At 35.5% G+C, this 22,894-nt stretch overlaps 1 protein-coding gene across 8 annotated transcripts in view; it reads right to left on the bottom strand.

Annotated features, from left to right (window-relative positions):
• Window positions 1-22,894, bottom strand: part of LOC113239192 (potassium voltage-gated channel protein Shaker-like) — a 334,118-nt gene that overhangs the window by 30,778 nt on the left and 280,446 nt on the right. For all 8 annotated transcript variants that reach the window (XR_003311169.1, XR_003311170.1, XM_026476070.1 and 5 more), the window contains exon 2: window positions 1,491-1,608. Coding sequence is in view for 6 of the 8 variants with exons in the window: in XM_026476070.1 (XP_026331855.1) it covers window positions 1,491-1,608 (118 nt within the window). In the remaining 2 variants the exon portion in view is untranslated. The remainder of the gene's footprint in view (window positions 1-1,490; window positions 1,609-22,894) is intronic.

Here is a 22,894-nt window from a genome sequence, read left to right as displayed (position 1 = left end):
CTTTAACTAAATTCAAAGTTTCAGGAGTAAAGGCGCCTTAAATTTTTAATGACTGGTGCTCAGTAAGGGAGAAACAAAATTGAAAAAAGTTTGGTAGTAGATATTTTTAAATTCTAAATTACATAAGATAGAGTTTTGTACTTCAGGGGTTCAATAAAATACATTGAATTCTCTTATTAACAGAAATTTCATCCTTAGGGAATTTACCACACTTATTAACGCAGAATCGGATTGAGCCGGTCTGAACGTAAGAGCTCGTCACAGGTCGGCAACGAATCTGCTTCCTGCGAATTTCCGATCGCGTCCGTACGCATGCCGACGACAGCTAATCCTGGTTTAGAAACAATTAGCGCGACGTCGCGCGAACGACCGCGTCAACGGGGAATCGCCTTAATGCGACAAGTGTGGTCAAACACGGTCGCATCAAGACCATTCCGCGTTAAGAAGTTTGGTGACTCCCTTATAGCGCAGTCCGTAATACAGATATGGGTACTGAAAAGTGTACTAAGTTGTTCCAAGAAAAGTATGTACAGACTTGCTTGCTCGACTTTGATGTGGGATCTATCGTCCCTTAGGTATCTTTATTTGATAACCTTGTAGTCTAAATAACAGTAGGTAGGTACTAAGAGGGAATGTTTGTGTGTAACATTTTCTGTTAGATAAAGAATAATAAATTCAAAATCGAAATCACACTAGTGAGTGTTGTGTGCTGTAAAGGTCTCGATTATCTGCCGAAGTGTCGTTTCGGCAGCCATAAGTAATTCGTCGCTGAGTGAAACAATACGACGGTCAATAAGATATTACAAAAGAGAGTCTTTGGAACTTTGGAACTTTTTACCGCCCGTGCTACATACAACGTTTTTCATCACATATGTGAGAAAATAAATATAATGATAATTTATTTCTTGTATGAATCAAAATCTTTTGTTGTGAAACAACAATTAAGGATTTTGCAAATTGCAGGCTTTTGTTTTTTTTAATTTAGACAGATGGCCAGCTATTCTTCCTTAAATAATACAACTCGAACTGAAATGTTGTAAAAGGCTTTTGCCTAGAACTATGATGGTAAAGATATAAAATAAATTATACTAGGAAATACTTGGAATGCTGCAGAATTTGAATTAATAAAATTAATTTAGCAAATGTTTAGTTTTTTTACTATACTTCAAGCTTATATGCAATTATTCCGAATTTTCGAGCATTTAAAGCTTCTCTCTTGCTTATCTCTTGCTTATCTATCTTGCTTAATGTATAAGGGATGTACGGTGCAATTTTTTTTTTAAATGCATTACCACCATGAAAAAGCCCGTGGGCGTAAGTCAGCACATTACGGCCGAGTTTGCCTGCACGTATTCAATGTAAAGGCTCTGTAAATGTTCTAGACTGCACACGCACCAAACGGCGAGCTAAAAGCTCTTGGGCAGATAGCGGCCTCATGCCTCAAGCGGGGCCGATTTAGACAATAGGTCTTAAAGAAATTATTTACTTACATTTATCACAACCCTTTCGCAGAAATCGTGGTCGTGTTGAATAGGCTCGAACGTTATAACGCCTCCCTGTGGCGGGCGACCTTGCTCCTCTTCTTGGCTGCAGAGTTTCGGTAGCGACCTACAACAAACACAATACGGTCTACAATCATATTTTTTTGCAGGTCTCATTATCTCTGTGGTTAAGAAGACTACAATATTAATAATGTGTCAGATAATCACACCCATTACTTTTTTGGTTCCAAAGTAGGGAATTTCCTTCTAAGTGAACTACGGAGTCCGGAGCCACTACTCAGAACACCCAGAATCAATTTAAAAAGTTGGTTTTTCATTTTAATTCTACTGTGATTCGAACCTGGAACCTAATCTCTTGTTCATACCACAAGACCACCAGGCTTCCCAAAATTCTAAGCTTAACGTACGAGGCTTCTAAGCAACGAAGCCGCCTGTTGTGCATCAGCTTTAAATATGTTACTGTTGTTGTTGTCATTGCAACTTTTAATGTGTAATAAAGAAAGCGTCCGTCATTGGTACCGAGATGTAGTCTCGCTCCGTCCGCTTTGAGCGGGACAGTCCCACTTTTAGGCTTCGTCTCCCGCTGTCTCCAAAATGCTTAAATAGTCCCGCTTTTCAAAACAGGACGTACGTGATAATAAATTTGAAAAAATGGCGCGAAAGCGAAATATATCTAAAGGTAACCCATCAGATTACACAAAATTAGTTCTCTTTTATTAATTTTTCACCATTATTCACTTTTACTTCTTTTTTAAATTTAAAACTATCATGAACATGTGTTATATTTTTAAAACCTTAGAATAATAACGCATAGAATGATAGTATAACGCATGATAGTTTCATATCAAACGAACTGTCACAAGTGAGGCAAAATCAAATTCATGTAGGCTAGTTTTAGTAGTAGGCTAATTTTCGGTTTTAGTGAATATTTATATCTCATATTTATATCTCAGTACAGAGTACTAAAAAAACCGACCTCAAAAGTACGTGGAATTACGTCTATTTGCTAAGTTTTATTGAAATATCCCCTAGTTCGCCACTATACAGGACTTGACGCTGGAGATAATAAAAATAGGTTCTCACTACGACACTACTCAAAGTATATTGAGAGAAAAACGCCTTGAATGGAAGAAATAGCAAAATCAACCAATAAAGTAATTGCTCCTAAATTAAAGTTAGGCGCTATTTAAAAGTGAATCTTCATGTGTGAACAGCCACCCTTCGAGGTGGATGATTTTCTTCAAAATGAAATGGGACCACTATGGAAGTACCTCCTTTTCAACAAAAAAAGAATCATGAAAATCGGTTCACAAATACTGGAGTTATCGCGTAACATTTATACAAAAAAAAAGAAAAAAAAGAACATACAGTCGAATTGAGAACGCGTTACTTCCTTGTGGAATGTGATGTTAGTATCTATTTTATGTTTTGTCTGACGTATTGTTACACTCATTTACCGCACATTTCGTCAGTTTTAGCTAAAATTCTTGAGCTGTTCACGCTTCAATTTGCCTCACATAGCGTGTGCGGACTAGGTTTCTATGTGTTATTATTCTAAGTTTAAAACAATAATAAATTAACAGGCGCCCCGCTCTGAGAGAAAAAATAGAGGTCACGTTATACATATACCAAACATCCTACACATTTTCAAAAATATTATAAAATTATATCCATGTGGTTGAGAGAGACTCAATAATGGGTGGCAATGAGTAATACAGTGTTTTTTGTTAATTACTGACCGACGCTTGAGCGGTGAAACGAACGTGCTCAAATACAGATCGGGCATAATTTTCGAGAGGCGCAGAAAGCCCTCGACGTTTCCCGTCAACCATTTTTCGCTGCAACCATTGCCTTCAGACCTATTAACCTTTAAATAGGGTTGGGATGTGAACATTCTCCACAGATTTAATTTTTACATTATTCTATATCTTAGGGAATATAGAAAAAATGCAGTAAAAAAAATACGATTTTTGGAACAATAGTAAAACAATAAATGTGTTTTTTTCTACTCCTTCTGTCAGTTATAGTTTCATAACCATATGAAGGCGCTCTTTTTAGTTCTGAATCAAAATTGTATCGTATATGGTACTCGTTACTGAACTGAAAAATAGTTATTTGTTATGCAAAGCTGCAAAGTTGTTGTTTGCCGCCAGTGCTTGTATTGAAACCTGAGCAAACGAAGGAAGCAAGAAGGTTCAAATTTATATACCTGAGTGTAGCGAGGGAAATGGTAGATGAAAGAAAAACAGTTGTACTGTAAAACCTTTTATAATGAAAAGAATAAGTTTATCTTCAGACGCGTTCTGAATTTACGCCTCATCAATTTTTATTCTTGCTTGTACTTTTATTTTGTGTGATTAAGTTGTTATTGAAATTATTTTAGTTCTTCGACGAATTAAAATAATTTAATAAACACAGTTATCATTGTCAATTTAATGTCAACAATAATAAGAATAAAAAATACCAACGTATTTATGTTACTTAAAGGAAGTAATGCTCGACAAATCGCTTAATTGAACGTGCCATCATCTTTTTATTCATCGATAGAAAAGTTGGCGCACCACGCTTCATCGTCAAGTTCGAATTTCAAAAACCTTTTCCACGCTAGCGTGCAAAAATCGCTTTAGCCCGCAGATTTCTAAGGAGAAAGAAAGCATCTCCGAGCTACTGAGGTGAAAAAATATTATAGTTGTGTATTCTATCTCTTTGGTTTTTGTTTTGTAGCATTTGTTTGGTTGCCGTTTGAGTTTCTTGTCATGAATTAATAACAAATAAGTGCTTCATCTTAGAATAATAACGCATAGAAACCTAGTCCGCACACGCTAAGTGAGGCAAATTGAAGCGCTCCCAAAGGGCCTACACGAGCGGGCGGGCCTTCAGTGCTCAAGGTCAACTTGCACCGCGAACAGCTCAAGAACTTTAGCTAAAAATGACGAAATGTGCGGTAAATGAGTGTAAAAATATGTCAGACAAACATAAAATATATACTAACAGCACATTCCACAAGGAAGTAACGCGTTTCAACTTGTATTTTTATATAAATATTCACTAAATCCGAAAATTAACCTACTACTAAAACTAGCCTACATGAATTTGATTTTTGCCTCACTTGTGACAGTACGTTTGATATGAAACTATCAATCTATGCGTTATTATTCTAAGTGTTTCACTATTTTACTTATGCGTAGAAAAAATATTGTTTGCAATCATTACATAAACTAGGTGTTAAAATCTCGTAGTTAGGCCACAAGGCAACACTTGACTTTAGAGCACATGCAACGATTGCATGGGTTCTAATAAATCATGCTTTATATAATAAAGTATAACCATAGTCGCAATATTACAGTATCAAATGTTTCGTTACTAAATAAACAATATTAGTGAATATAAAACAACGTAAATAGTATAAAACACATTTTGAAACTGAAATGTATTTGGGAAATACGGCTACGTCCTACAAAGACAATGCAATTACTTCGTAAGAAATTCCTCTACAGCGAAGAATTTGTTATCAAATAAAATGAGATTCTGTCGGGCATTCTCAGTCAAACGGTTAGTCCAAAGATTTTGTTGGTAGAATCACGGATGTCGAAGGCTATTATGGCAAGCGAAGTAGAGCCTTATTCGGTATAGGACAAAAATCCGAATTCGGCGTATTTGCTATTCGTCAGACTCGGAGATTGAGCAGATTCTTGCACTCGACAGATTAGTTATACGGCAGAAAAACTACAGTCGTGCACAAAATATCTGAATTTTACAACATAGACCTACCTGTGCCCATGAAAACTATCCATTTAGAAGACGCCTCCAAAGCCCTCCGGACCACGTACAATTGTTGGTACAATTGGGGCTGATTTAATCAAAATCTATGCAATAATAGTTTCGTAATCGGTTGCGATGAAGGAGTTATCCTTCCTTGCACGTAACTAGTTTCGATCCTTCTCTCCTGGGGAGACACTTCTTCCCGGAAAATTCTTCCCGGGTCTCCCTTGAACAAGGGAGACTGAGCCGTCATTCTCATATCACTTTTGTGTTAAAATGCCAATTTCGTCCCCTTATGGAAAGTTGAAATTTCATAAAAACTCCTTGATAACTTATCAATCAACTAACAGACCACTTTACTATGTCATTGTCATCGATCCTACACCATATTGGCTCGATGCATGTTAATGACTACGCACCTTCTGTAAAACTTTCAAGGCAGATTTTCTCAGGATGTATTCCTACGTCGTTGAAGCAAAATAAATAATTGCTTTATTGTAAGATATCATTTTTGACACGTGGGTGATGTGTACTGAGAATATTGTTAATTGTAGGATCAGTCCTATACCATATAGTCCGATACCACAACGTCAGACGTTGTGGTATCAGATAATCAATACAAGTCTATAAAGATTTTAGTACCAACAGGGACGGACGAACCAGCCTACAGTATCAAGTAAGTAGGTCATAATCATCGCCAACACATTATTTGTCCCACTTCCTCTAAGGAAATTGTTGATGCCATAGCCGAGCGTCGAACGCGGGAAAACTAAATCCGTTGCCCACCATGCCAGAACTCGCAACGAAAAAATGAGTCTCCCATTCTACGAACATCTACCCACAGACCGGAAAAGTGTTACAAACGACGAAACATTTCATACCCGACTAAAACTCCTTTTCTTGGATTATGAATTTCACAGTGTCGATGAGTTTCTTTTGTAACAATTGTAATTTTGTTTTACTTGACTTCTTTGTATGTAGACAAGCAGTCTTCATACATCTTCCAAGGGTTGTGAACCCTCTTCGACGTGCAAGTTTCATGACGGCGCTTGCTTTTGCCGTCAGCGAATGGTTATGTCATTTAAGAAAAAAATTTACGTAACAGACAAATTATAATCACAGGTACATGCCGCAACAGGGATCTCAATGAACTTCTTAATTGAGAAGCTAGGCCACCACTGTTCTTTATTATTGCAAAATTTCGACTCATCCGTAGAACAAAGACCTATGTGCTAGACTGCTTATTCTCAGGACATTGTACATTTCGTTCGAAACGAAACAATATGTGAAACTGAAAAATTTAAACACCTAGCTCTAGGTCTTATTTTGAATAACGAGATTATGTATTTATCCTCTTCTCTTTGTATAATCACATCGGACTCTGTTCTTCGGATGAGTCTATATAAACAATAACAATGTTTTTGTTTGCTAGATTTTACAATTCACGCTACTTGTAGGCACTGATGGTTAATTATCAGAATACGTTTTATTCTTATAAAACAAAAAGTCAACTCTATTGTGAAGTGGAAATAGACATTGCTACGTAGTGCTAGGTTAGCTGCAGCACTCAAACGCAAGAAGAGGGTCTGACAAGTGTTGTGTTCCCCGGACCCCCGTGATCTATAGAAACTCAGACGACACACTTGAAATATTGGAAACAAACATGCATGCATAATAAGTTCGTGTACTTTCATGAAAGTGTCTGTACCTGTACAAGTCTATTAAAAACAAGTTAAAATTAAATATATAAAGTACTTTTTGACATTGTTTTCTCCTATTCTTCTTACCTGTTTTAAATTTTATATGTTGGTATTGTTATTATGTTTTACATAATCCTACTCTCAATTTGTAATTACAGGTACTATTTTATTTATTTAAGTATTTTAAACATAATAGTTCTACTTAAGTAGTAGAGGATTTGGGTAGTTTGCAGCCTGTCCCGATTACAAAGTAGACCACATTACTGTAATGTCATTGGATTTCCATAGTATATCAAATTTCAATTCCACCGGACAAGAGGAAATACAGTTTCATGACTGAGATGACTGCGACCGTAACTGACTAAAGAGTTGACGATCTTTAAACACTGAGCAGATGTGCATTAAAAACCATATCAACAGGCATAGACATAGGATTCAAACTTATAACTCCCTTTTTTTGAATCGGGAGTTAACAAAAACGTTTATCTATTTCGTAAAGTAATTTTACAGGCAAATGTATATATATTTATGTTGGCACGAATAGTTTATAATTATTAAATAAAGATCGAACGATCGAAAGATTTGAACCAACGTCTCCTAGGGAACGGCGCCAGACGCTACGTCAACTGCCTCCGTGGCCGAACGGTTACCACGCCGGACTGCCATGCAGAGGTCTTGGGTTCGATTCCCAGGCCGGGAGAAATATGTGTATGGCCTACATTTATTTCTCTCGTGAGTTAGGGTGTAATTTGTGGTTGTCTATGTGTGTGTCCATGGCACCCGCGACACAGGGTTTCCCTAGTGCGGGGCTATGTTGAGTGTGTGCGTTATTATTATTATTATAACTAAGCCACGGAACGAACCAACGGAGCTCACGAATTTTTCCGCATATTTGTTGCAGATTGAGAGGAGAGGAGACTACCGTTTTAAAAACAGCATTTCACTAGGTATTCAAGAGCACATCAAATGTGTGGAAGTGACACTTTGGCCTTTGAGCCGTTCTTACTGTAAGCGGCTATAGTTGAATTGAAATTGTCAAACTTGGCGTGCGCTTGTGCAACAAATGGAAATTTCATATTTATGGGTTGATGTTCATGAATCACATATTCGCAGAGATGAATAAAACAATGAATAGATCGATTTTTGTGCGATCGATTGTGCTGAATTCGCCTTTACTCAGCGGAAATGTTGTAAAACCGAGTCAGTATACAGCTCTTATTCTGCCAATACCAAATAAAGTACCGTATTTAGAAATATTAGAATAGATATTGAAAGCGTTGTTGTAAATCTAATCTAATAAATCTAATTTTTACTTAAATAATTAATTATTACTTTTATCTCCATTATTTGTATTCTATTGTTATAATTTTATTTTAGACATTGATTTTGATTGATTACGACTGATATGAAATGTTAATTTATAGATTTGACAAGATATGATTAATAACAAATGATATTAATTTTATATGAGACTTTTAAGGATTGTTAAGAATAAAAATATTTTAATTTATCTATTTCTACATATACAATTAATCATTACTCTTGTTCTTGTTACTTCTATTTTATTAATATAATATTATTTTGATACTAATTTGATGATTATGACTGAAATTTAATGTTATTCTTTATAGATTATAGCTTTACAAGTTTAGTAATTAAATATAATTTAATTTTATGTTATAACTAATTGCTGTGCCCTGCAGGGTTACATGGCTGTACTTTTATCTACTTTAAGAACATGAATATTACCCATGTAATGCGTTGAATAAATAAATAAATAAATAAAATATGATAATAACTAATTAAAAAATAATTGAGTAAATGAGAGAAAAAGTTGTTGTTTTTTATTAGGAGCTCTAAATATAATATATTACTTAGATTAAATAACTATTAAATTTTTTAGGTTTTCGCGATTGTTACACATAGGAAATGAAACTATTTTTCCGAATTTAAATCGCGTAGATTTGTTTTTTCAAACAAACCGACGTTTCGTTCCCTTTACAGGTCCCATGGTCACTGTCAGCCATGTTGACTGTCCGGAAAAATAGTTTCATTTCCTATATTAAATTTTTTTAAATAAAGACTTTTGGTTTGGATGCAAGTCCTTTGAGCCAAGTCTTCGGTTAATTATCGGGATCCTCATTAAAAAATTTCCGTTGTGGTTCTACAACATCATGTTTCCATTTTCTCATAAATAATTTAGTTCTCTTGTTTGGGCCGCGGGAGTCAATAGTTATGTTTTCACTTTCACTTATATCACAATATTGTCACTGACCAAAAACTTTGAATTCGTAATTATTGGAATTTTCCAGATAAACTTTTTTGCAATGTGGTTTTAAAATAAGGAATATAGTTCTAACTTTGTTCATCACTATTTCCTTCTTGGTATTTTCTTCATAATATAATTAAAATAAAATTAATCTTTGTCAAAATTGTACTTGTAACTTCAAGTCTGCCATTTTTTGTAACTATGTAATAGTTATTAATATATTGCTAAGAAGGCAGGGAACGATGTTTAAAACAGTTGTAAGATCTTTTTGAAATTATAGATCTATGTTATCAACTACATCATGAAGAGCCGTTGCAATACTCCGCTGCATGCGAAACCTGATTTTGACCAACAGAAGTATTTCATTTGTTTCGCAATAGAATATGAATTAGGGTAAAACCGGTGAAAGTTTATTTGCTCATATCACCGAGGTAGGTTTATTTAAGATTGCCGTGCAGTGTCATTATAATCATTATCCAACTGAATCTATTCCATTCGCATTCAAGCATCAATAATCTAGCATAATTTAATATAAGACGCTGTATGTCCATGCCGTAAAATTGAAAATAACGCGCATTTCACGTCGTCGTAGGCTTGAAGTAAACTTTTTTGAACCTTCTCAAACCGATTAACATGGGTGGTGAATCTTCTGTACGTCTGTGGTACTCAAAATAAGTAACAGCCCCCTTGAACAGACTAATGCAGTCATACAATGACTTGACTGTGACGAGTGACAGTGACATCTTTCATGTAGGGAACACTAAATAACTTATTCGCATGTGCAAGCAATTGTTTCTATCTTAAATCAAATTATTGTTGTAATTTTACATTTTTAATTGATTTTTTTTAACTATTGTGTGTGTATACACCTGTAGCGACTTGGCACCTTGTATGGTGAATGTATGCATATTTATTTCTAAGATTGTTTTGTGTTAAGTTGATGGTGTATCTTAAAATAAATAAATAAATGAGACGTGCATTAATTTGCTGGTTAATTTAACACTACGTGTTTAAACAATATTAATATCAAGTTGTGAGTACGTACCATTTGGATTTACCATAATGACTCCTACTAACAAATTAAAGTTACTCTGGATCTTACTTGGTGCAACAAATTCCGTTGGTGTTATGGGGACGTTTGTACGTTTAACTGTTGCTGTGGCCGCACGGTTACAATGTTGGACTGCCACGCAGAGGTCAAGGGATCGATTCCCGGCCGGGAGGAATATTTGTATGGTCTACATTTATTTATCTCGTGAGTTTGGGTGTAATATGTGGTTCCCAGTGCTGGGGCAATGAGTGTGTGCGTGAAAAAAGAACCAGATCCAGAGCGGTCCTTTTTCATTCTTACAGTTAAATTAGGTATAATTGTGTTTACCTGATGAAGCCTTGACAGTAACAGCGTTTACTGTTTATCTATAATTTTTTTATTTAAAAAAGTCGACCTCAGAAGTGTGTGGTACATCTATTATTCGGTTACCGGAATTCTTCTTTTAGTTTGCCACTCTTAGCAGTAGGGTACCTCAGTAGTGGTCCCATTGAAATTTGAAGAAAATATATATGGATGATTGATAATATATAAGGGATGATTCCGGTTTCGCGCACTTTGAGGTCGGTTTTTAAGTAAATAGAACACGTACGGTATACGATATACATTTTGCAAATGAATTTGATTTTGTTAGTAAAAAATAAATTCTGAAATAAAGCCAGTGTTCCTGGCGCTCGACCCGCGCATTAGAACCGATACAGTGCGGGAAAAATTTGAATCGACATAAAGTTCATTTTGCAATGGTTACAAACATTCGATTTCATTCTGTTCTTCGTCAATGTAAATTGAGTCTAAAACCAATAAGATTATAAGCAGATATAAAAATAATTGCACCGACGCTCGGTTCACTGCAGTAACGTCACTCAAGATGAAGAATATCAAGTTCGCGTATAGGATAGCAACACGATGGACTTCACAGTTAACATTAAGGCGATGCATTTGAACGTGAGCCTAGATGGGAGGGAGTGAGGTGGGAGACCGCCACTCGCGTTCCACAATCTGCGCGCTTAAAGTTAATATGAATAAAATAATAACAGCTGGAGAAACTTTGACACAGATCCGACGTTGACAAACGCCCGATGACAGCGGAGCATGTCGTTAAACCGCTGGGCAAATTTCAAGTTTTGGAATAAATGTGAATTTAACAACTATAGTTGGAAACCAAAATTTTGCAAGTTTTGAATAGTATTTAATGATGTGCAAGGTTTCATATTTTATTCGTAAAGAATACGTTTTGGTCTTATTTAGCTTATTTTCAGGATTTTATACGATCGGGTGAAGTACATCCTACCATGTAACGAATTAGCGCATTCTTTAGATAATATCCTTAGGTGTATCGTATGTTCTTTGTAAGACCGTTATTCAATAGTTAATACCTAAACCATTTGATCTAGCAAAACAGTTTTTCCCGCTTCCCCACACTCGTGACACACGCCTTAATGCAATCGGATGTTTAATATAAGTATTAAACATCGGATTGCATTTAATTGCTTCTTACTCAGAGCTCTTGTCGCCAGACCATCCGGTAAACTTTTCCCGTATCCCGGATCCCGTTTCCCTAAGGTATAAAATTAATGCACTTGCCTATATTGCCGTTCTGTTAATAATTTTATATACATTGGCAATTGCTGTGTACGTCCAAATATACAGGATGCTACGGGAAAGGTATATCAATACGAAAATGTGTTAATTTAATAAATTTCGGCGGTTTCAGCAAAAGGCATTATCACCACGATCGTCATCCCATAATACGTTCCACTGATGGGCACGGGTTCCTCTATGCACAGGATTAAGCAGATGCTAATGCAAAGCGGGTTCGGAACTCAACACGTATTCCAAGAGTTATGAATCTCTGTACAACAAATGTACTTATCTTTGAAATTAAAATCATATAAGTACATGCCGCCACAGGGATTCGAACTCTCTAAGCTAGTATATATAATTAGCGAAGCGCGATTGCAAACGGTGTCTATATTCGAATGACAAATTAGTAACCTACTAATAATCTGAATGATTACTACTTAATATTACTAATCCATAGAACATTTCTGCCCAGCCCTCTCTGACATATGGTAAATGTGACGGGGACAGGGATATTTTGATGTGGACATGGTGAATGATCTGGTGGAGTTACAAGTTGTTCCGACATAATAATCGGATTCGACTTAGGCGAATGGTTTGTCCATTCGGATGATTATTAGTAACATTCAGTCGCGCATTGCTACTGTCCATTGAGAAGCAATCGTTCTCTTACCAGCGATCACAGCATTTTTTAAAAGTGCGTGAAAAGTACGAAATTATCCCGTGTTGTAAGCTGAACAATGTTGCTACCTTCGAACACAATGCACTATTGAGTAGATCCGTGTTGTGTACATTTTGGTTTAGAATAGAATAGAATACGTTTATTTGCCAGAATACAGTAAAGATAACGATCTTAAATAAAATTAGGTACATTGTATTCAACCTGCAAGCAGATGTACAAACATTAATTTTGTGTTCAGTTTCCACTGTTAATTGCACTTCAAATTAATGTAAATTTTTATTTGGAAATTCTAAGTATTCTTTATTACTATAGAAGCAATGTGTCAAAAGCCATTTTGTCAATTGTAATTTAAAAGTATGTCCTTTCAATATTGACTTACAATTATATGGACGTCGGGTCCGCGCTAAAAAGTGTCCGAACTTATAGGGCGTTAAAATCGTATACAGAGCGTCATTCACGCTTTAGTCTTCGTTTGTTTGACTGACAGCGAAGCAAGCAAAACTAGACAGTACTGCGATGACATTACAATTTAAATTCAACGTTTTAGCCTTTTCATATTCCTTGACATGTCACTACGTTTAAATGAGTTGACTTGGGAAATTTTTTTCGTGGTTTTTGTATTAGACCCGTCGTCCATTTATTTGTAAGTCAATGCCTTTCAACAATTTAATTTCATTTGGCAGATTGTTGTAAATTATTATTAATTAATATCTTATTCGGGATTTGAACTTAGGGTCGTATTCCAGAACTCTATTCAATGCTCAAGTCAGGATTTGAGCAGACTTGAGTATGATTTCAAGCACTGGAAATACGACCCTAATGGCAAGGACTTGAGTATGATTTGTAGTCTTTGAATCATACTCAAGTCCAGTATTGAGTAGAGTTCTAGAATACGACCCTTAATGTATTGTTATTCAGTAGCAGAAGAGCTTCTCGTGAAAGAGGTCGTCCAGGGAAGTACTGCCACCTAACCTATTTCTGCCGCCAAGCAGCAACGTCAGGTCAACTTAGGTCTCAGGGTGATAGGCGCAGTGCCAGTGCAATTTAAAGCTCTGAGAGGCACTGCAACTGTTATGGACAGGTGTATAGCTTACCATCACTTGATATTATAAACAAAAACAATTAACTATAACGTGACGTTGTGTAGCAAAAAATGAAGCCAGATATGTTGAAGACACAAACAGCGTTGGTGCACTCGATACTGATACATCCTTTCCGTTACAACCTGTATACAAACGGAGTTGGCGTCTGTTTGCTTTGATCGAAAGATGTTTACGTTTGTGATTTGTATGGTTAAACTTTTAAATATTTACCTCCAATCATAAAGCCGTAGATTGTTTACGATAGAGAAACGTAACATTATTTTAAATAAAATGTTATAATAACTTGATATACGGTGGACGCCCGATTATCCGAAATAATTGAAACCTTTTCACATTAAGCATTGACTTACAAATAAATGGACGACGGGTCTAATACAAAAACCACGAAAAAAATGTCCCAAGTCAATCTATTTAAATGTAGTGACATGTAAAGGAATATGAAAAAGCTAAAACGTTGAATTTAAATTGTAATGTTATCGCAGTACTGTCTAATTTTGCTTGCTTCGCTGTCAGAAGAAACAAACGAAGACTAAAGCGTGAATGACGCTCTGTATACGATTTTAACGCCCTATAAGTTCGGACACTTTTTAGCGTGGACCCGACGTCCATATAATTGTAAGTCAATGACATTAAGCAAATTTTTTTTTAAATTAAACTGAAGTTTGTTATAATTGTTAATACAAAGATCGAACAACCACCTTCTTCCAAAACGAACCAACATCAGCAACCAAACTGTACCAGACGTTACGCCAACTAAGCCACAGAACAAACCAGCGCACCTTACGAATTTTTCTAAGTACTTGTTGCAGATCTTTTTTCGGTTTTTTAATGACTTTTCTACCGTAGCGCCACCTGTGAGAAATATATTTCTATCAACTTAAATTGCATAATAATTTGTGTAAAAATGTATGGAAATATGTTTTATTTACAATTTATTTTATAAGGTATGTAACATAACGGAATATCATAAAGAAGTTGTTGATATGAGAGCGGAGCACAGCAGTGTAGGTTGTTCTAACAATACATCACATTCTGTCAGTTCGTTTCGGATTGAGCGGACTTTTGGCTTACCGGGTTATCAAGACTCCTCTGTACAAAGTAAGAATTAAATTACAAACCCCACACACTGCGTCTGACGGCTGAATGGTAATAAAACAATTACGAAAACATTTAAGTTTAAAACAGAAATTAGACAAAAGTATATCAACAAGGAAAGGCAATGGTTAGAACCATATTCAATTGCCTCCAACAGAGGTTCCGGGTTTCTGTTTCTCTCGTGAGTTTGGGTGTAATTTGTGGTTGTCTATGCGTGTGTCCATGACACCCGCGATACAGGGTTTCCCTAGTGCGGGGCTATGATAAGTGTATGTGTTATTATTATTACCTAAATCATATTAATAACAGTATGTTATTAATATTGACCTAATTCATTATTAACTGCATTGAATTTATCAACCGATTTATAAGGTCCATGTTTGCACTCGCGTGAATTTAATGGAATAAAAAAAATGTTTTCATTACCTACTCTATTTTGTTTTATTTTTGGTGCATTTTACTAAATATAGAGTACGCATTTAATATGTTCGTTTGAAACTAGTAATTTTGTTACTGTGAACTTCTATACAACTGTGCGCTTCCACCGATAAATGAGCTATGGAGTTACCTACTTTCTTAATATGTTGGTTGTTGAACAACCTTTCCCTTTAATGTTGATTGAGTTGGTTGAAAGTTGAGTCTTGGGTATTGGTTATTAAACGCAATTCGTTTCAGCAATATCGTAAAGCCATGGTATGCATGTGAGCAAAAGCTATTTCTTTTTTGTTGTGTTAATGTTACGCCGTCGGGTTCCGGCATTTGTGAACCGATATTGATGGTTCTTTTTTGTTTGAAAGAGGGTACCTCAGCATTGTGACATCAAGTATTCCACCTCTAAGGGTGGCTACGGAATGATTTTACGAACTTTTGAGGCCGGTTTTTTGAGGTTTATTGAGACGTCGCGAAAACCCTGGAAAATGGTTGGAGGACGCGCATTTCTGCCATGTCATGATGACGTGATTGTTAGTTCGTTTTTGATGTTACGATCGAACTCCGGAGGAATGGTCTCCCGTGGCGTTGCGGTAAAAACGTGAAAAGCCGTTTCTTTTATTCTATGCCAGAGACATCGTCGAAAAATAGACTGATACAGATAATAGGGCCATTGGACGTCGTGTCGCGGGCGCGGGCATGAACTCTAGTTATTCTTAGACCGTTTTGTACTACGAATTAACCTATTATTAGTACAAAATGTCAATAATATCGGAAGTTTATTTACTAATGTATCTGTCACGTGGTATGTTCGCGAAACGTCGTTACATTCTCGCCACGAGGATGAAGTGTTTAAAGCTCTGACGCAGGGGAACGCACTGAGACGTTTAACTGCGCAGGAACAATTTACGTTATTGACTAAAACAAGCAGATTGGTTTGGAGTGTTCGGCGTTTACAAAGTCACTTATTGTAAACAAATTTTCGTTACAAACAACAAAGCGTACCGCCAATGCGCTATCGTTATTGGTAACTTAATAAGCTTCTTAGATTTCCGAAATTCTGTTTAGAGATAGAGAAAGACAGTGTTATTATATTGAGCTACCTATTCAATTAAGTAGCAGTAGAGAAGCTTGTGAAAGAGCTCGTCCAGGGAAGTACTGCACACACTATTTCTGCCGCCAAGCAGTATTGTGAGCATTACTGCGTTCCGGTTTTGAAGGGTAAGGCTGCTGGTGAAAAAAGTTATTATAGTGCTTGCTTAATATGTGGAATTAATGAGTTGGTGTAAGTGCCACAGTGTAACTAAAAGTAACAATAAATGATAAGTAACAAAATTTAATATAAGCAAAAGTATAAGTTTATAATTACCATTAAGTTACGAAAATAAGTTAAGTATAAAAATAAAGGTTTCCTTAAACACCTACATAGATGATAAGAATATCTAATTACTTAGTTTTAGGTGTGTCTTATCAGTAACTTTCGGGTAAACCGTTTTTATACTTTCCAAGTTTTTGTATGTTTGTTACGTGTTTAACTCCGGAATTTGTGAACCGATTTTAATTATTCTTTTCTTGATTGAAATAGGGCACGTCAATAGTGGTTCCATTTAAATTCGAAGAAAATATTCCATCCGTAAGGGTGACCAGCTAGGGGATGATTCCGGTTTCGCGCACTTTCCGGTAACCGATTTGAATAAAACTTTTTTTTTATACATGACAGACAAATGACTCCACTCCACCTGATGTGAAGTGGAAAGTGGTAACTTAGCAAATAGATGTAATTCCACGAACTTTTGAGGTACTCTGTACTGATTTTAATTGCAAATTTGTCTTCTACTGTGTGTGGTGTTGGCAACACAAATTTTGTAACATAAAAATATGGTAACACCATTGACTTACAATTATATGGACGTCGGGTCCGCGCTAAAAAGTGTCCGAACTTATAGGGCGTTAAAATCGTATTCACGCTTTAGTCTTCGTTTGTTCGACTGACAGCGAAGCAAGCAAAATTAGACAGTACTGCGATGACATTACAATTTAAATCTAACGTTTTAGCTTTTTCATATTCCTTTACATGTCACTACGTTTAAATAGGTTGACTTAGGACATTTTTTTCGTGGTTTTTGTATTAGACCCGTCGTCCATTTATTTGTAAGTCAATGGGTAACACGATTACTTCCTTCTACCGTGCAACTTTAACATGTAATGTGTGTGCTACGTAATAAACGTACATTCCCTTGTACCTACTACCGGCTACATAAAGTCACTGTTGTCAGAAAAGATTCTATATCATGGAATTAAGCTCACTGTCACATGTTACGATTTTACGAGTAACTTCTGGGCATTGACCTTTCTGAAGGAGTCGAAAGAAGAACTTGAATTAATAATTAGATTGATAATTGGCTGTGTTGTGGCTTGTTTCGATACAATTAATGAAGTGTGTACTTGCGATGTACTAGTTTAGAGTTTAAAAATAAACGTTTTGTTTTCAATGGCGTTGATAAAGGTTGATGTTGGCGGCGAAACACTTTTTAAGGAAAGTTTGATTAATGAAATTATTAAAAAGTATATGTAATTAAAAGTATTAAACAAAATTTCCACTAATATTGTAAAATGTAAAAATATTAATCGATAAAAAGATCATTATTAGTAGGTGCAGTACACAAGAATTTAAGAAATCATTAAAAGCAGTAGCAGTTCTTTGTGAAAGCAGTAATGTCAGCATTACTGTGTTCCGTCTGTCGTCCCGTCACTACTTGATATTATAAAAAAATGAATCACTAGCTTGCAAATCATTTTATGTGTGTGTGTGTGTCGATATAAAAATTGCGGGAACTTGCAATTACGAAGAGTGTAACAAAATGAAAACGACATTGTAACCTGTGTAGTGCATCAATACGAAATAAACGAGTTAGAAAATTTATGAGGTTTCTCAACATAAAAAGAAACATATCGATACCTGACACGTAAATTGTTGTAAGTTAAAATACCATTTTTTGCTTTTTAACTTAAATGTATCCTTTTTTATATATATTGTAGGTTCCATATGTGAATGTAAACATAACACTAAGTGATTTCTTTACTTTGAAATATGGAGCCTATAAAAAGGATATACTTAAGTTAAAAAGCAAAAAATGATAGTTGGACTTAATACAACTTACGTGGAGGTGTCGATATATTGCTGAAAGATCAATGGAGAAATCAATGTTAAAAGAATTCTACAGAGTCATCAAATGTCATAAATTACAAGTTTGAATAAAATAAATTCATTAAGTTTTTTTTAAAAGAAACTCAAATGACTAATTTTAGTATGTAATTTCAGTACCTACGCACGTATGGATAGGTCCACACTAAGTCGACGAATTTGCAATAAAAGTTTAACAACTTTATTACAATAAATAAACTAAAGAATTCCTTCTCCAAATATGTCACGCGAGAAAGTGATAAAACTGACAATATAGTTCTATAGATGGCATTTTTCACAAAAAAATAATTTGTGTCCGAGTTACCAGTATGTATTAATTCAGTTTTCTTTTGTTATGGCTTAACTTCATGCCTTTTGACCATACCATTATATAAATAATTTCCTCTGAACTTTCGTCACGTCACAAACCCACGGTACAACTCTATTAAGTCTTTATGGGTCGTATTCTAGAACTATACTCAATGCTCAAGTCAGGATTTGAGTAGGGTTTAAAGCACTCGAAATCATACTCAAGTCCCTGCCATTAGGGTAGTATTTCCAGTGCAATCCTGACTTGAGCATTGAGTAGAGTTCTAGAATACGACCCTATGATTTCTATAGTTTATTATGATATGATAATACACCGAATATATTTTATTCTACTACGTAAAATATAACCTCCAAAACTTCAAACTGGATTGTCTTGAATTCCAGACTTCTCAGAACCTAATTTGTTCAGGAAGTTAAACTCTATGTTTTCACATATTTTTCATAAACAGACGCATACAAATTATGTCAACAAAAACTTGTATGGCGTTCGCCTTTATTCTTTGCGATGTATAATTACAATGAACGACCAGCATTTCTTTGTAAGAAAAATGAGGGCGTCCAATGTCAATACTATCTGGACTGTTAATAGAGCCTCTGGGCAAAGTTTACGAGTAACCTAGACCTAGTATTAGACAATTTTTCAGGGCAATCTATTCTCGGTCCAGCACTTTAGTGCTGTATTTACGCTGTATGTCATTATATCAATTAGTTAGCAGTAGGCAGCCATGAAACACTTAAAACAAGTAACGTATACGGCAAAAGACTTAGGAATATTTAATTCCTACATTTACTAAACTTTAAATATTACTTGAACTATAAAAATATACATAATTTCAATAAGAAAGAAGATATCCATAATATTAACCTTAGAGCTAAGTCCAAACTCATGGTACCACGATTTCGTTTAACGAAGGTAAACGATTCTTTTATGGGGAACTGTATACGTTTTTACAATAAGATTCCGGAGCATATATTAAGTTTATCATTTCCTAAGTTTAAAAACTATATTAAAAATATTTTAATTGAAAAGTCATGTTACAAAATTGAAGACTACGTGTTAGATAAAGATGCATGGAAAGACGACATGGATCCAGAATCCACACAAATTTGATTCTAAGTGTATTACATAGCATTTAAGTTTATTTGAAAAGAGCAATCCCTAGAGTTTCTTGCTCGTTCTTCTCAGGGAGGTCAGCGTAGTGAACGAGCAGTAGCTTAAATGTGACGTTTTCAAGTGTAAATTTATTTTATCTATGGAATAAATGATGCTTTAACTTTGACTTTAATGGTTTAACACTTCAAATTTTAAGGTTGGAAAAAAATTGTCGGAAATGAAATAAAAGAAATATTTACTACAATTGCAGATGGTTATTTATAGGTTACTAATTAACGGTTAATGGTTATTAATTGGCTACGGCTACCAGAGTAATTAGCAATATTAAAACTCATTAGTGTTGTAGCAATCAAACTGCCCCGATAAACTTTTAGGTACTTTTTAGAGAACTTTATCTCATTTAAAGTGATAACTAAATAAATTTTAAAAATATATTACAGTTTATAAATATTATATCGCGTATCGACTGAATATTGGTTACGTTGACGCAACAGTCAGTTCATTTGAATCATTATCCGTCCATTATTTGTCCCACTGTTGGGCACGGATGTTCTCTAAGGGAGACTGTACCTTTTTCGTTGTTTTTTACTGTCGTTTTACGTGTATATCTGTAAGTAATTATACAGTCCATAATAGGATAATAATTTGCATTAGACGAACGTGAGTCTCGTTACGAATTGATTAAAATACTAGTGGGCCAACTATCAAAATAACAATAAAGAGGGCCCAAAAGGTAACCCAAAGGTAATCCAATTATTAGTAGTCATAGAACGAAAATATTCACAGTTCAAAAACTTTTTTACTAATTTTTTACCTTCACAATCTATCGATACCAACAACAACTAGACATATGACTGTTTAAAATTTTACGGAAACTGGCGTACCTGTAAATGTTATTTTACTCCGTCTTAAAAAAATAGACGAAAAACATTGACTTACAATTATATGGACGTCGGGTCCGCGCTAAAAAGTGTCCGTAGTTGTAAGGCGCTAAAATCGTATACAGAGCGCCAAACTCCGCTTTAGTCTTCATTTGTTCGACTGACAGCGCGATACTGCGATGACATTACAATTTAAATTTCGAATAGGTTGACTTGGGACATTTTTTTCGTGGTTTTTGTATTAGACCCGTCGTCCATTTAATTGTAAGTCAATGACGAAAAACGACTTAATTATCATTGAAGAAAAAAATAACTTCTTTCCTAAGCTTTTCTTTTAAAATGTCACATTGTCTATAGTCATTTTAAGAATAATATTTCAGCGCAATTTTAAGATTAGGCGGGAAAGTTTTAATTAATAACAGCCGTTGTTAGCCTAATGGTTTGACCTACTGCCTCACAAGCAGAGAGTCGTGGGTTCGAATCCGGGCTCGCACCTCTGAGTTTCTCGGAATTTATGTGCGAAATTTAATTTTAAATTTATCATGAGCTTTTCGGTGAAGGAAAACATCGTGCTGAAACCTGCACGTCGAAGAAGGTTCACAACCATCGGAAAACGTATGTAGTCCCAACCCGCATTGGGCCAGCGTGGCGGACTATGGCCTTAGCCCTCGTCTGAACGGGTCTTCCACCCGTGCCCAGCATTGGTACGTATAAATGGGTTGATGATGAATTAATAAAAAACACCCAGAACTGGTGTAACGTAAAGGTATCTTGTTTCATCAGGATAACGCTAAACCGCACAAATCTTTACAAAGCCGTCAAAGACTGGCAGTGGCTTGGGATGTGTAACCTCATCCACCGTATTCATTCGACATAGCCCCTTCAGGTTTATTTCGTTCTTTTAAAAATTCTTTGAATGGACACGAATAACGGAAAGACCATCAAACAACTCTAAGAGAACTATTACACTTCTACAAGTATCCAAAATATGGCAAAAGATTCAATCAACGTGGCTAATACACAATTGATTGAAGTTTGATATTTATTTTCTGAAATGTTTTTCATTATTGTTTTGACACGGCACGGGTTTTTTGGCCAACCCAGTTAACAACACGATTAGTGCAGAGTGTTCGCTCTTGAAAGCTGAGTCAGATCGTGCGTCTTACTCAGTACGACAGGAATGTCAGATACGGTAGTCAGTGACGTGAGGCGCTATATGTCGCCCGGTATTTTAAACATCCTGTAAGCTGTACACATAATAATGTTAATTTCTCGTCAAAGATACACGTAGGTATAATTATGGATCAAGCGAATTATAGAACAAAGATAGAGTGCGATATCCAAACTTGACTCGGACGGATCTAAATAAAGATTCTATAAATGTAACGGCGCCGTGGTAAAACACGAAGCTGGTTGAGAATCGGAGTAAATAGAAAAAGCTGTGTTGTGTAGGCGCGTTCCAACTCGAGAAATGTGTGACAGAGTGACAAGACTGGGACAAACTCGACCGACCTAGACTAGCTGGATATCAGTAAACCAACTTGTAGAGTCAATCTTTATTGTAAACTCAAAACTGAGCCCATAATCTTATTTTTGGCCTTAAATATAACGCCCATGTTGTATAAATTAGATTTTTGACGAGAAAGCTTAGTTGGAAGAAATTTTTGCAAGTGCTCTTTTGTACACAATTGAAGAGTCCAGGGAAAGAATGATATAACCTAAATACTACCTGAAATTAAGTCAATGTTGACATAAACAAATGTAAATATATGTACATAATCCTTTTTAACCAAAAATATTTATAAATATTTTTTAACTTTCCTACAAGCATTTTCATGGCAAAGTAAGTTTTTCAGGACATTGAACCTTATTAGCCTTTTACTGATTTAGACAAATTACGCTCAGCGTTTACCGAACTGGATTTAAGTGATTTTGATCATTCTTTCCCTGGTCTCTTCAATTGTTTTAAACTGTTGTTAACTCATATCATTTTCCTTGTGGTATAGTAAAGGTTCAACATAACATAAATTATGACTAAAGTTGGTTTTTTTTTAAATAATCAGCCCTGGACTCTGAAGCCGATTATTGGTGGTGATCGATTCAAAATTTCAGGTTTCAACTGTTGCGCACATGATGTGTGACTACTTCGATGGCCTAACAGTGTACACTGTGAGTGCCGGATTGGAACCCAGGGTTGATACCGGGTAAGACTAA

The sequence above is a fragment of the Hyposmocoma kahamanoa genome, unplaced genomic scaffold (genome assembly GCF_003589595.1).
Source record: "Hyposmocoma kahamanoa isolate Upper Pololo Valley unplaced genomic scaffold, ASM358959v1 99702, whole genome shotgun sequence".
Classification (NCBI taxonomy): Eukaryota; Metazoa; Arthropoda; class Insecta; order Lepidoptera; family Cosmopterigidae; genus Hyposmocoma; species Hyposmocoma kahamanoa.
The sequence above is the reverse complement of the archived record's forward strand: the minus strand, read 5'-3'. Positions and strand labels throughout refer to the sequence as shown.